General features: G+C 34.6%; 1 protein-coding gene across 3 annotated transcripts in view; it reads left to right on the top strand.

The window, feature by feature from the left end:
* SEMA3D (semaphorin 3D) overlaps positions 1 to 15,866 on the top strand; it is a 201,416-nt gene that overhangs the window by 126,279 nt on the left and 59,271 nt on the right. For all 3 annotated transcript variants that reach the window (XM_032276475.1, XM_032276474.1, XM_032276473.1), the window contains 3 exons: positions 2,179 to 2,272; positions 5,226 to 5,354; positions 14,460 to 14,602. In XM_032276475.1, the coding sequence (XP_032132366.1) occupies positions 2,179 to 2,272; positions 5,226 to 5,354; positions 14,460 to 14,602 (366 nt within the window). The remainder of the gene's footprint in view (positions 1 to 2,178; positions 2,273 to 5,225; positions 5,355 to 14,459; positions 14,603 to 15,866) is intronic.

The following is a 15,866-nucleotide window of genomic DNA, read 5'->3' as shown; positions in this document are numbered from 1 at the left end:
AGGAACTTCATGGAAGCAATCTTATAAAATTGAAGTTTCAAAATATAGAGCACCATTAATTCAATCAGTTTGTTTCAGGAAGCACATTGAATCATCCATTTTTTAAAATATTATTTTCTTGTACATGTCCTTGACTGGTTCAAGGAAACTTGCTTTCCTGCTGTCTCCTATTTCCAGTAGATTATTATAAAGGGAGACCTTGTCCTCGGCTTCCACAAATATCAGTTTAATGGCCTTCCATGGATAATTTAATCAAATATTGTATTCAGAAACATAAGTCTATATAATTGTAGGAGTTTATCTAGTACCTTGGATTCACTGTTACATTTTCCCAGGTATTTTTTTTTATTACTTTAATTATTCTTTCCTTCCTCTTTCCCTCAGTTCCTCTCTTGGTCTCTTCCTTCCTTCTTTTTTTTTTTCAGCTTTTTTGTAGAATTTTCTGGGGCACCAGAATTCAGTTTACTTTTCTCTTTACAATATTGCATTACAGACTGTAGAGTCAATGGGTTTATTTGATCTGTGGAGAATAATGTACCCTTAATGATATTTAAATATGCTTCTGAGTCACCATCTAGAGTTGTTTTACCCTGGCACATCTCTGACCCCATCCACAGTTGGGGAGCACGCCCTAAATGTGATCTCATTAAACATTTTTTCATAGCTAGGTTCTACTATAACAACTTTTCATTAGTTGACCTATTCAAATGAAACATAATTAAACTTGATCATGTTACATAGTCACAGTGGGTCTATAAATTAATTTCAACACATTTTAAAATCTATATGTTTGAAATTCTGAGACTAGATTAGTTAAGAGGATAACCTTTGGAGACAGTCATGAATTTAACCTCCTGCTGTGGCCCTTACTAGCTATATGAGTGAACAAGGTCAGTAATCCCTTCTTCCTCAATATGATGTTTGCAAGGCTGAAATTATTAAAGTATTACCAGCTACATTATTAGGCCGGTGGTGAGAATTTAATGAGAAAATGGGTGTAACGTGGCTGGCCCTAGGTTACTATCTATTAACTGTTAGGTACCATTATTGTTTGTATTAAAGTGTGTTTACTTAAAATTATAAACCAGCAATTGTTAACTAGGCTATTTAAATTGCTACTAGTATTCAATATTTTTTTAAATGAGGTAGTAGTACTATTGGTCTTGTTCAAAACAAAAACGAAGCTCTAAAATGCAACGTAACAAATAATTTTCTCTGTCCCTTTTGCTTTGTTGTTTGTATTCTACATAAGTTGCACTCAATTGTCCTTTTTTATTACATGTGTGCTCTGATATAACTTCGTAGATACTTCACATAGACAGAATGTCTGAGATGCAGCATTTCTGTAACTAGCGCATGCACAGAGTGAATCATCATCCTTTCTGCTGGATGGTTGTGTTGTCATTGTTATGAAACACTCAAGCTCATGGGGCCACATTCATTATACATTCATATTTTTTCTTGGCAAGCTCAACTTAAGACATTATTTTTTTTTCTTGAATACTAAAAGTCTGCCAATGTCATTCTGTCTGTGGCCGCTATTATAAAAATAGATGTTTCCGCCAAAATAACTATGTGGTTTAATGCGTACAGTGTTTTCCTAATAGTGAAAATACTACAACAGGATTTTTATTTTTTTACCCAGATGTATCAACAACTTGAAAATGAACTGCCTACCGTAGAACACTTTTATGTTATACTATAATTTTAAAAGCTATTACAAGGCTTAAGTAATTTTGTATAGTTGAAGATACTTAGTTATATAAATCATAATAATTTTCCTGAAAGTATGATTATTATAGGAAATTTATTTTTAAAAGATAAAGTTGGTTTTATTAGGCTCAATAAATGAGTTGTGAAGCTCAAGAAATATGTGTTCTTAGTGGTGATTTTGATATTGATAATGGTCCAGACTAAATGTGTTGATGAGTACATCCCTACTTCCATTTGAAAAATTCACTCAGTATTATCATTGCCACTTTGGGCCCAAGGGAGACCAAAACATGGGTATTCAGTCATGCCAGATATATTTGCTAAAGAGTTAAGGAGTACAGCACGATGCACATGCTATAATAGTTTTATCAAATTCATGAGTTGAAATTTAGTTTGTATCTCCCACATTCTTACTGATTGCAATATTTTTAAAAAGCTCACTGGTATTAATATTTCTCACAACAGGACATTATATTCAAACTGGACACACATAATTTGGAGTCTGGCAGACTGAAATGTCCTTTCGATCCTCTGCAGCCTTTTGCTTCAGTATTAGTAGGTAAGATCAATGACAGGCAGTTCTTACTTTTAAATGGTTTTCTAAGAGGTATGTGCTGACTGAACTACACTTTCTTATTGAGCTAAAGGTAATTTTGGACTAATCTTCCACCAACAATTTGGTTCCATTATTTTAGTGCTAAATTTGTCTATACTGTGCATCCTTATCAGTAAAGGAAGGCCACAGCCATCCATGATGTCTTCACAGTTACTCTTTAAATGAATTTCTGATTGAATTTTTTATAATGCAAAGAACACATAATTACTTGTTCTATAGTTTTATATATAAAAGTCTGGGGATTTTCTTATGTTGTGATATCTCCCTATCTGACTTAGTATGGAGGTTAAATTTAGCAATTCCATATGTGGGTAAATTAAGCCAAATTAATCAACCTATAGAATAGAGGTAATAGAATGTTATAACCTCTTTCTTTGCAATTTCCCTATAACCTGATTATATCAGTGGAAACATAAAATTTCTGCTAGCATAGCTAGTCTTCTCTCACTTAGAATTCATCTTAAATTCTCTTATGAGACAGCTATCTTGTTCAAAGAAGCAGTACTGTGTGGTCTGAAGTCTGTTCCAAGGAATGTCGGCAAGACTTCTGAATTTCAACCATTATAAGGACTCCTTTTTTCTTGGTTTGGTTCATGACTTTAGTCTCTTTCTATTTAACTTGTCTGTCAAATGTTTGAATAGACGATAAGAGTGAAACACCATGACATTTTAATTTTCACTTAGTGAAAACTGGTGATTTTGCTTTGAAGTGACAGCACGTGTGTGTTTGTGTTTTTTGAAAATTATGTGACTAATGGTCAGTCATTATTCTCAGAAAATGAGATAGATGGTTTGTGATTCTGATCTGTGAAGTGGAGTTGGCACACCCTTAATAAAAAACAAAACAAACAATAGATTGGCAGCATTTCTTACTCCCCTTCTGAGTCTCCAAGTAATTGTAGGTACAAGGAAAAAGTTTTAAAGCCCAGATATTCAGATTTAATTTTTATGTTGAAATATATTTTTTCCTGAGAAAACATTCAAATACTTGCTGTTTTATAGGTTTCAAAGTGATAGTTCGCTTCTTTTACTCTTACCAAACTTTTAAATAATGTCTTTGTTATTATTATTTTTCTTTTTAAAAAATATGCCCAAAATCAAATATTGCCATTTACCTGATACATTGTAGGGAGATACCATAAGAGAATGGAAGCAGTACCTTATCCACGTTCACTTTATGTTGCTGGAGTTCTCTTTCTCTCTCTCTCTCTCTCTCTCTCTCTCTCTCTCTCTCTCTCTCTCTCTCTATTTCTCTCTTTCTGTGTGTGTGTGTGTATTTCCTTTAGAAGTTATCTATTCTCATTCTTAAGGTTGAATTATCTCTGATATTTCATTGAAAGCTGATATAATCAGCATCTACAGAAAGTATCTTAATCCCTTCTTATACAAGGCAGAATTTTAAAGATGTGTTTCTAAGAAAAAATAAATTTCAGTGATAAAATGATATATTTGTTCTCATATTTAGGCATTTATAAAATCTAAATGCTCTGTAGGGATTTGCCATTTTTTACATTGTTCTATTAAATGTGAAGCAAGATAGTTGACTAAGAAGGTTTCTTGGGCCGGGCACGGTGGCTCACGCCTGTAGTCCCAGCACTTTGGGAGGCCGAGGTGGGCAGATCGCGAGGTCAGGGGATGGAGACTATCAGGGCCAACATGGTGAAACCCTGTCTCTACTAAAAAATACAAAAATTAGCCGGGTGTGGTGGTGCGTTCCTGTAATCCCAACTACTTGGGAGCCTGAGGCAGGGGAATCGCTTAAACCCAGGAGGCGGAGGTTGCAGTGAGCCGAGGCCAAGATCGCGCTACTGCACTCCAGCCTGGCAACAGAACAAGACTCCATCGAAAAAAAAAAAAAAGTAGAAGTTTAGCTGTCAAAGAGACAGCATATTCTCCTGCAGGGACATTCTTCTTCCTGCCCCTCCACCCGCCTCTACCCAACACCGCGACTGATATGAGGGAACATGGATCCCTGTTCCCCTCTTCTCCGTCCCTGATGCTTTTCTCACTCCCCTCCCTTCCAACCTCTTCCTCTCTCTACCCTGCCTTTTCTCTTTTCTCTCTGTCCTCCACCTGCCTGCCTCCACTTTTCCCCCTCTTCCTCTTATTTCCCTTCTTCCTCCTCCATCTCACCATCCCTTCTCTCCTCCTCCTTTTCCTTCTCCTGTCTTCCTTGTTCTTCTCTCTTTTCTCTCTCTTTCTTTTTGGCATCCTCCCTTCTTTCTTTTCTTTCTGTCTCTGGTGAAAGATGGATATGCACTTTACACAAATAACAGAGGAAGTTTGGTATGCAGTAATGGCAACATCTTTCCCCTTTCAAGAATTCCTGCTTATCAGAACTATTAGAGACATGATTAGCTACAAGGAATGCAACATGTTATAATTACAAAGAATGACTTCAGTGCTGAAATCTCCCTTTCAGCAGAGGTTAGGAAAAGAAAATTTGTGGTCATTGAGGTTGTGTCAGTTAAGCAAATATTAATTATACAATCCATTCCTCATTATGGCCTTTAGCTTTTCATATTTTTTTTGTGTCTTATTCTAAAGAGGAAATCCTAATTATGATATTTCTTTGAATTATTTGTGGGGAGAAGAAAAGAAGAATCACTTACTATTATTTACTCAAAAGGGAAACGAATGCATATGCAATTATTAATTCAGACGAATTTGGCCTGTTTTATATTCAAGCATCTAGTATCAGCTTACCAAAGTAAATTGAGTTATCCTTTCTTCAACTAAGCTACATTTTCAAAATCTGAATGTGAAATTTATGAAACAATACATTCTGTTATTAAGCAACAAACATCTTTGGTGTCATGCTATGAAGTTTATATATGTTAAATAGCATCTCCTGCTGTACTCTTAAAACCCCTGTGTACTTTTTTCTCCTTCCCAGACGAGAACCTCTACTCTGGAACAGCTTATGATTTCCTTGGCAAAGAAACCGCATTTACCCGATCCCTTGGGCCTCCTAATAACCACCACTACATCAGAACTGACATTTCAGAGTACTACTGGCTCAATGGTTAGTGATTTTTTTTTTCACTTTTGATTGTCTTGCCTTTGGTTTAGGATAGATAAGAAGTTCCTTATTATTCATCCAAACGTGCTTTTGGAAGATTTGATTTAGCTCAACATTAGAAAATACATTTGAAATAATTCTCCTTGAAGACAAATCTCCAAAACCTTTCGTTTATACAGTAATACTTAATATTTATTGAGTGTGTGCTATTCCTCAACACTGTTCTATGCTCTAATTGATGTTTTAAATATTCACCATGCCATCTGGGATATATCATTATTTTATGCTTTAATAAGCATAAACTATTATGCTATAATAATACTGAAGTACAGAGAAGTAGTTTGGTCAAGGTCTTACAACTTGTCAGAGGCAGAGAGAGGATTCAAGCTGGCAATCTTATGCTTACAGTCTGTGTAAAGACCAAGCCATGCACTGTCTGTTAGCTCAATGAACTGGGGTTAGATTGTATGTTAACTTCTGTTGTTTATAAATAATATACGTTTGGGTTAAGACACTTCTCTTCAAAATTTTAAGCATATTAATATTGACATAATTTTGATTACTATTTTAAGAATCACACAGTATTTTGAGTTAAAAAAAATTAAAAAAAAAACATAAGAAACCTATAAATGTATAAATTATTTAATTAATCCAAGGACCATCACAAGGCACCCCACTGCACCCCACTCCTTACTACCACCTTACAACAGATTAAATTTTGTCATGATACTGTAATATATGACTTTATTCCATTGCATGGCAGAATGAAATAACACTATAGTTTAAGCAGGCAGATATTTCTCACTCATAATAAATATTGGGCTTTAGTGAAGGTTACCAGTATAGAGATTTCCTAGGGGCTATCTCTCTATCTCTCAGTGCCTTTTAAGCAATGACAACATAAACAAAAGGAAAAACACTCTGAAAACATTTATTTAATCAAGAAGCACAGATCTATTTGTTTACACAACAATGTGATTCTCCTTGGCCAAAAGAGTACCCTGAATAGGTAGTCTTAAAAGAGAAAACAGATATAGAATATCCCTGACTACGTGATTATCCATTAATTTATTGACACACATGCAAAGCAAAGCTATCTTTCTATGCATTATCAGATTTTTGTGGAATTACATGGTTTGAAAGTAACTTCTTAGATGTCACCTAGAGAATAGTTTAGATAACTATTTGAGTAAAGAGATATTTTTATGGCTTACAATGACATATAAGATTGTATCTCTGTCTTGGAATGGCAAATACTGTTACGTTTCCCCTCTTCTAAAAGACAGTAATATTTTTTCCTTAACTGTAACATATTCATTAATAAGTCAGCAGCATTGTCCATACAATAAATGTAGTAAGTATGCATTCAACTATAATTTATCCAGAAATGCTATTTTTAGTTCTGTATGAAGAAGATTAGAGAGTAGGAAACATTTGAATTGGTTTAACAATTCCCTTAGTAAACAACTTCTGAGGCTCTATTGCCTACTGGGTGCTACTCTGTCCATGCAGCCTGCACAGATAGACAGGGGAGGGTCACTGACCTCAGGGATGATGAATGCCTTACTCAGCCTGGAGCATAAAGCAAGAGTGGGAGACAAGGCTACAAAGCTGCAAATATTATCTTGAAACCATGATGGCTTACATTTTAATCAGGGAGTCAGAACTTTGTTTTTCTAAAGGTAACTTACAGAAACAATGGCATGTTTTTTAAAGCATGAAAGGAATAACATGAAAGGAAGACTAAAGAAGGACGAGGACAGAGAGACAGAGGCCATTGCGTGAAAATGAGAAAGGGATAGCAACAAAGGTAGTGAAAGTGAGGATGGGCATGAGAATATACTGCGGAGAGTATTTGAGAGACAAGATACTTGTTTGTAAATAGAAGAATCCAAGGACATGAGGCAGAGCTCAAGAGATTTGGATGTGGGAAAACTTTGCAATTAAAGAAGCCAGTAGAATGGAAGAAATTGAAGACAGGAGAAAAGATAAATGGTAGAGGAATTCTCAATTGACGGAATTCAAGCAAATGATTACTATGCAGAAAAGTAACTTTTATGGTTCCAGGAGATTCAAGGCAGACTACTTGTAGTGGTTAAAAGCCGGGGTGATTATATGACCTACTTTGCCCAGGATATTTTCAGTTCACTTCTGTCCTTTTACTCTTAAAGGTGTCCCAGTTTAGGCCAAAGTTATAGCTTTGTTTCTGTGGAATTTATTTATTTGTGTTTAATTTCTGAATGGTACCTTGGTCAAACCTTTCTGTCCATTCAAATTCTTTGTCTGTAAATATGGAATCTATTATCAATAGCATCTATTCAAAGGGTGTTATAAAGACTAAATTAAAACATATAGGGAAGTCTGTTAGAAGACAATTTTAAGAGCCAGATTAGTGTCAATATAATCATGATCATTATTATTCCTGAAGGTAGCAGAGGTAGAAGTGGGGCTAAAACCCTGAATGCCGAGTGATTCTCTACCATCTCTTTAGCATTTCATATTGTTGACCACCTTTTCATTCCCTCCCTCTGCACTTCATAATTGTGTGAGCTCATCCATCCGAATAGTTTCAACTGTTTCCCGTGTTCCAGTGTTTCCTAAAATTGTGTTTCCAACCTTTTCCTGTAAATAAGTGGCCTTAAAAATAATTTATTTGGATGACTTCCATTTTTATTCTGGATTAAAAGAAAAAAGATGATTGTTTTATATACAAATCAAGATATTTAAACCTTAATTTTGATTGTGCTGTTAAATTGCTTTAAGATTTTTACAAGTGGTTTAATTACCCTTTGCTTTAATTGAATCTAAAGTCTAAAATCTTGTGAACGTTATAGATCTTGTTTCTTCTTTCAAAACTCTCCTTCATTATAGATTTCCTGATTTTTATCTATTTTAACTTTCTTAACTTCATCCACCCAGTTACCTTGGAGTTATCTTGGATTCCTTCCTCTTCTTCCTCTCCTTTATCTAATCTATTGCTAAGAGCCTTTACTTCCTTGAAATTATCTGTTGACCTTGTTCATTCTATGGTTACCATCTTCCTATAGGTCTTCATTACCTCATTTCTGATTTATCATCACCATTCTATTGTTTACTAACTGATCTCCCTATTTCTCATTTCTCCCCATTCAAATTTATTTTATAATATTTATTTTATATAATATCAAAGTTATTTCATACACTTATGTTATATAATATCCATGCTAGTCCTAATCTTGGCACATTTAAAGTGCTATTTTATTGACTGTTATAATCCTGAGAGAATTATTACCTGCAGTTTACATTTGATAATATAGTAGATGTCAGATAATAGTTCATCAACAGCTAGTGGAGGTGAGTTTAAAGCTCAAATATGCGTATGTAGCTCCCAACACTGTATCACTTCCATTGTCTGATAGAGTTCATCAGCTCAAATTCTGGTCTTTTTATGGCATATCCCCTGCTCTTTGCCACCTCACTACAAACTGGGCCATATGTACATGCCATGTAGGGCAACAGCAAGCCAAGGATGTGACTCTGGTAGCAGGAGATTGGACAGAAAAAGAAAATGGAGTTTGGCAAGCAATGTGTTAGGCAGGCTAGCTGGAGCCAGGCAAAGTACAAGCAGCCAGTCAGATGTTTGCTGAGGGAAAGACAGGCCAGAGCTAGAAGAGCACAATGCTTCAGGAGACTCAAGTCATTCAGGAGCTCCCCAGAGCACAGAAACTAGGGCAGAGGAAGGGAAGAAATGATACAAATGATGATATTCTTATAATGAAGAGAGACCTGATGGAATAAGACAAAACACTGGCTTGCTCAGAGGACATTTCTGTCCTTCATGAGAAATGGCCATTTTCCAGATACAGTCAGCCTATGGTCCAAAGAAAATGGGGTCATCTGTCTGGAGACAGGAGTGTGACAAGAGAGAATACAGATGAACTGCAACAATTTAGTATTTAACTATTAAGATGCATCTTCTAAAGAATAATATTTTTAATATGATGCTATATGAATCTTTTATAAATCCATTTTTATCACTTAACCACTTAGGGAGTTTAAAATTCTGAATACACGTGTGCATGCCATATTGTGTTCTGTGCCCCACTTGGCATTAACCAGTGTGAGATCAGCTAACCGCTTAACAGTGCAAGGATCCTTGTCAGAATTTGTCTAGGACTGTTTAATCCAGTTTCAAGACTTAAGAAGTAGAAATCCTGATTCCTTCCTTAAGATACTAATCCACCTAGCAAATACTTTAGGAGGAGGATACAAAATGGCAAAGATTAATTTTTTTTCATCTTTGAGGCAGTTTTTATTTGAAGTTGTAAAAACCTTTTCTTTTACAGTACTTTTATGGGCATTTCTAAATGAAGACTTTGATGGTTCCAGACTGATTTATCAACTTAATCTTAAAACATATAGGAAATAGGAATATAGATGCAAATATAAAACTAGGGTGTTTATCAAATGCAGTTGAGCTTTTGTTAGAGTTTTAGGATAAAACTAAGAAGTGTGACCACTTGGAAGATGAAAACAAACAATAACGCCTCAGACGCGTGCATATGTTTTTGTTTTCTTTCTTGGAATAGATGAGAGCTTTTGTTTTACATTTTCATTTTTAACATGTGGAGACAGTTTTCATTTGACATTTCTCTTGGGATGATCTGTTGTGCGAAAAGTCTCCTTCCACATGAAAGGAGAACATTAAAAAATAATAATAGGAAAATGATAAGAAGTAACAAAAGGAAGTTAGGAACTTACTGTCTGTGAAATAATGATAGTGTGCTCAACTGGATGAAGAGAAGTTCATAGGTAGAAAGGAGTGGTGTGTGCTGCAGGCCACATGAGTTTATGCCATTTTCATTTGGCAGTGCTTCTTGGTTTCATGCTAGAAGTTAATCTGAAAATGCACTATTTCAAACTGCATTCCTGTTGGGACATGTACTTCAAATGCCAAATGGAGAAAATGTGCTATAATAAAGCCCAGGTGCCTACTGGTATAATTTTAAATTGTTTAATTCATCAACTATGTACTGATTAAATGATGCCTATTTTTACAAATTTGGCAGCAAATCAGGAACATTTCTATCATAAAATGCTAACATCAGAGCTCTAAGACCAGACCTCAACAAAATCTGCAAGAAAGAAACTCTGTTCCTGCAACTGGTATTTATTTTTAACTCTCAAGTATGCTTACTGTTTAAATCACAGAATAAAGCACTACCTGATAGTAACTCTTTTTCTCATATTTCTTTATACAACAAATATTTAGCTTCAACACCTCCAGTATTTCCCTCCAAAACAATTTTTTACAGTATTTGTAAGATAGCCAATATTTAAGAGAGTTCAGTAAAATCAACAATGGCTGAATAAACAGAATTAAATTTTTTATGGTATACATTAGTTGAAAGGTAAAATAAATAGCACTTGGAAAAATATCCATGCTCTTTTCTCCTCCCACTGCACTGATGTCATACTGCAATTTCTGAAATGTAGACCAGTGTCATCGCCTACGTATTGGCTGTTTCAAATAGCCATACCTTTCAACACTTGGATGATGTTTTTCATATCTGAAGTGGGTTGTCCTATGCATTTCAGCAATATGACAATGAGTTGTCATATTCAATGTTCACAACAAGTGAACAGTAATCAGCTCATGTAACTCCTCCCATTTGAGTGACTGAGGAAAGCTTTATAAGCAGCTCTCTCCTTCATATTGGTATTCCTTTTAACTGTTAAGCTTTTCTGTTTCAAATCACTGAGTTTTCATTTTCTCTCTAGAGAGAAGATTATATACACTTTGCACCACTATGTTGTTTTTTTAAATTATAAGTTAAATTCAATCATTTTGTAGTTTTGACAGAAAACTAACATTTCAAGGGCTATCACACTCATGTGTAACTTCTATATAAATTACATGTAAGTGCTACAGTAAATTCTACTCATGTTAATACCGATTTTAATCCCATGTATTTGTGAAGCTAAGGAAAGCCAAGCATTTCCTATAATTTCTGTATAGTTTTATATTTACATATTTTTTCTCATTCAAATTATTTAAGAATTTATTATTCAGTCCCCATGACCCCTGTCCATCCATACAGCTATATTATTGACCTTGAGTTAATGAGTCTAAATGTGTCTTTTACCTATCCCATATATACATAGGGCTTTATTTATTTTTGTATTTGTATATGTTTAAAATACACATGCCTGTTCAGCTAGAGATTTCTATCCAGTTTGGCAGCATTGAATTTAAGGATCTGTAAATTCAAAAAGTTCTATAGATGATTATTCATCCCTGGTCTGTGTTTGTGGGAGCCCACAATTGGTTGGTTTTCTCTGTTCATTACTGTAATATCATTTCAAGTCAGTGGAAAAATCAAGGCTAGGCATTCTCCTTAGCCATGTCTTGACCATATGTCAATATTTTCTTAATCCAGATTACACTTGGTTTGATATAGAGTGTGAGTTCTTATTCATTCTTGTATTTTTTGATTCTAATAGTTTTCCTTTTTTGTACTAAGTTCCTTGAATATAGTAATATTTAAATACATTATTCTTTGTTTTCTTAGGTTTCAGAAATTCTAATCTCGCATTTATAGAACAATTTGATTCCACAAAGAGTTGCTTTTTAAAAGAAAATGTATTTAAATAAAAAATAAGAAGTGTTGGCCGGCACAGTGGCTCATGCCTGTAATCCCAGCACTTTGGGAGGCTGAAGCAGATGGATCACAATGTCAGGAGTTCGAGACCAGCCTGGCCAACATAGTGAAACCATATCTCTACTAAAAATACAAAAAAAGCTAGGCATGGTGGCACGTGCCTGTAATCCCAGCTACTCCAGAGGCTGAGGCAGGAGAATTGCTTGAACTGGAATCCGAGAAACGGAGATTGCAGTGAGCCGAGATGGCGCCACTGCACTCCAGCCTGGGCTACAGAGTGAGACTCTGTCTCAAAAAAAAAAAAAAAAAAAAAAAGAAGTGTTAGTTAGTTTGTGATTTAATTTTTTTTTTTTTTTTTACTTTGCTCAATGATCAAAACCAAGTGTTTGTGATTTGCCAACAATTTGAAAGAGGGCCAGGGTGGGGAACCTTGAATGGAATTGTTAATGGGCCTTGCCAATTTGAGATTAATTTGAAAAAATAAAATAAAACACTTTATGCGGTTTTCTAAAATTTTATTTTTATGTATTTTTGAAAAATCATACAAAAGTGAGATTATCAAGAATATAAGAGTCCATTGAAGTTCTAAATTACCAAACAAACAAAACAAAACAGGGAAATAATATAGAATAAGGAGAAGAAAGGTCATGAATATATTTTCCTCCTCTTTTTTCCTTTCAAAGCTGTGCACTAGAGCAGAGAAGAGATTGGATAGGAGACATGAGGCCAACCCAGAGAAGCTGAGTGAGATGATAATGACTGACTACCCATGGCTTGGAACCCAACATTATCTTTTTTTTCTTTTTTTTCCTGATGTGATCTCGGCTCACTGCAAACTCCACCTTCTGGGTTCAAGCAATTTTCATGCCTCAGTCTCCCAAGTAGCTGGGATTACAGGCATGCACTGCCACACCAGGCTAATTGTTGTATCTTTAGTAGACAGCTTTTCACCATGTTGGCTAGGCTGGTCTTGAACTCCCGACCTCAAGTGATTCACCTGTCACAGCCTCCAAAAGTGCTGGGGTTATAGGCGTGAGCTACCACACCTAGCCCAACATTAATTTTTGTCTGTCGAAGAAGGCTACTGTGAAGCTTTCTTTACTGGGCTATTGGCCAATTGCTACACATTTGCAGGACAGTGATTTTCATTACACCTGGGGCTCAGGGTAATCAGAGCTCTAGGCAAAACTCTAGAAGCAGCAATATTGCTCTTTTTCACCTCCCACCAATTTATTTTCTTTTAAAACTTTTTGGCTTCTATTTTCTCTTCTACTTCTTAAAAAGTAAGTGCTCTGTGCTTCTTTCCAGGTACCAAACATTTTCTACTTAAAGTGTTCCCTTCGTTTCCCAATAATCATACTCTCTGTTTTCTTTTCTTTAATCCAATTATTTCTGAACTAGTATCATCATATTACCGATCTGTTACCTGGTCAATTTACAATCATTTAAAATCAAGACTTAAAATGCATAGTAACTCTTAAACAAGGAGTTAGCAACCCAAATAGATTTGTCATTGATACAATGCAAAGTGATTTATCATATAGTAAACATTTTTACACTGTACATCTATTATGGCCATATTTTCAGGTCAGTAATATAGATCTACTAAATTTTTAATAATGACATATTATTTTACGAGTACATGGATGTACTCAATTTTCTATTAGCCCCGTGTATTGTCATAATAATGATAATGCTTATCAACCCCATAACTATCATAATAATAAATCACATTTATCAAACACTTGTTATATAATTAGCCTTTGCCTGATGCTAAATGCTACACACATACACACACACACCTACACACACATATTCATTTCGTAATCATATAAATTATCTTACTAGTTAGATGACATTGGTAGTTGGTAGTCTTATATTATATATGAGTAAATTGAGTCATTGAAAAGATAAATAATGTGACAAAGGTCACCATTCCAGTAAGTGGCAGAGAAAAGATATAAACTCAGAAAGTTTATCTAGAACCTATACTGGACTTAGCCAAGCACTATTGGTTGTTTCCATTTTTATACCCCTTGGGCAATTACACAAAATGAATCTAAGAATAAATACATTACAGTATGTCAAAATGACAGCTAGGTTTATAGTATTTCCTAAGCCCTTTATGAAAGACATTGTGGTGAACAAATAGTGACTTCATTATACAGAAAGAGAATATAAAACCATAACAACTGCATATCTAAAAAGACCTACAATTAATTTAGTCTAGTCATGTTCTCACCTGCTCTCTGGAATTCCTGGAGAACTTGTTCAGTACCTCTTTATGCTGATACATATTTCTACATTATATCATGTTTATTTGTATACACATCTCATTTCCCACATCCCACTCATGGTTCATTTTTCAAAAATTCTACCACTAATTGTTTTACATGGAAATACCACCATACTATGATGACAGGATTGTTTCAGTATCTTAATTTATAGCTTCTTTTCTTTCAAACAGGAGCAAAATTTATTGGAACTTTCCCCATACCAGACACCTACAATCCAGATGATGATAAAATATATTTCTTCTTTCGTGAATCATCTCAAGAAGGCAGTACCTCCGATAAGACCATACTTTCTCGAGTTGGAAGAGTTTGTAAGGCAAGATATACTTATATATTTTACTTAAAGCATGCATATATATATATATATATATATATATATATATATATGAAAAAACCATGTAAGGTTTAAGTCAAAGTTACTGCCCATTATTCATAAACAGTATGATTCATACTATCCTAGATGTGTAATTTTTGTATGTGTAATTCATAGAGTATGTGTGATTCATACTATCCTAGATGTGTAAGTTAAAAAAAAGGATTCGAATTTTTCAAATATTATAGTTTATTTTTCCAGCAGTCCTGAACTGTTTCCCTAATGTGAGTTACACCTCTTTGGCAGCTTATTTCTTTTATTGAAGGCTATTCCTTTGCCAGTGATTGCTATTCCCAGTAACATCACCGCATTGTCCTGATTCTTGGAGCTTAAAATGTTTTTATACAATGTTAAATAATCAAAATGAAAGTAACTTAATGTAATCCCTAGAGCAATTTAAGCATCAAAAGATTTATATTCTATAGTTTTAGCAACACACACATCACACATTTAAAATTATGTATCTTTACATGTATCAAATAAGTTTAACATTGTATTATGTTATTACTCTATTAAATATTTTAGACCTTTAATATAGATTAGGATTTGAAAGAAAATGAGGTTAAGAGGAAAAAAACAAATAACTACAATGTGAAATATTTATTTTGAAGAACATTGAATGAATTTTTAATCTTGCCGTTTTATGTAAATTACAGAAAAACACAGATACTCTATAAGAGGTTTCCATATTGTGCCATCAAAGCTCTAGATTGAGTACAAGAGTTATGGTATAATAATGCTACTAGAGTCATATATAAAGTCTTTGACTTTAATGTACTATTTTTCTGCTTAGATTTGTCTCCACTGAAATAACTTTTCTTAAATAGACACCTATTGTATCAACTCAGTTATTAAGGGGAAGAGCTGTTAATAGATACTCTCAGTGGGAAACTTTCTTTGGTCTTGTACAAACTTTTCATTTTCTTCCATCTGAACCTACCACTTTTTATTTCAATCTGTACCCTCAGGCTTCTGAACACTTTGAGGGACAGAAATACAAACCGTCGTTGCACTTAAAAGTGCTAATGAAAACATGGCTTTTGAATGAGGCCAACGTGTGAGCCCAGATCATTCTTTACCTAGTGTCCTAGCCAATAATGCTGTCTCCCACTGATCCCCTCACCCCCAGGGGACAGATTCTCTAAAAAGCATTCTCATTCTTTCAGAGTCTAAGAATTCACAGTAATTTCTCTTGAAGCCTCTTGCC

The sequence above is a fragment of the Sapajus apella genome, unplaced genomic scaffold (genome assembly GCF_009761245.1).
Source record: "Sapajus apella isolate SASKATOON/1434 unplaced genomic scaffold, GSC_monkey_1.0 scaffold7, whole genome shotgun sequence".
In the NCBI taxonomy this organism is placed as follows: Eukaryota; Metazoa; Chordata; class Mammalia; order Primates; family Cebidae; genus Sapajus; species Sapajus apella.
The sequence above is the reverse complement of the archived record's forward strand: the minus strand, read 5'-3'. Positions and strand labels throughout refer to the sequence as shown.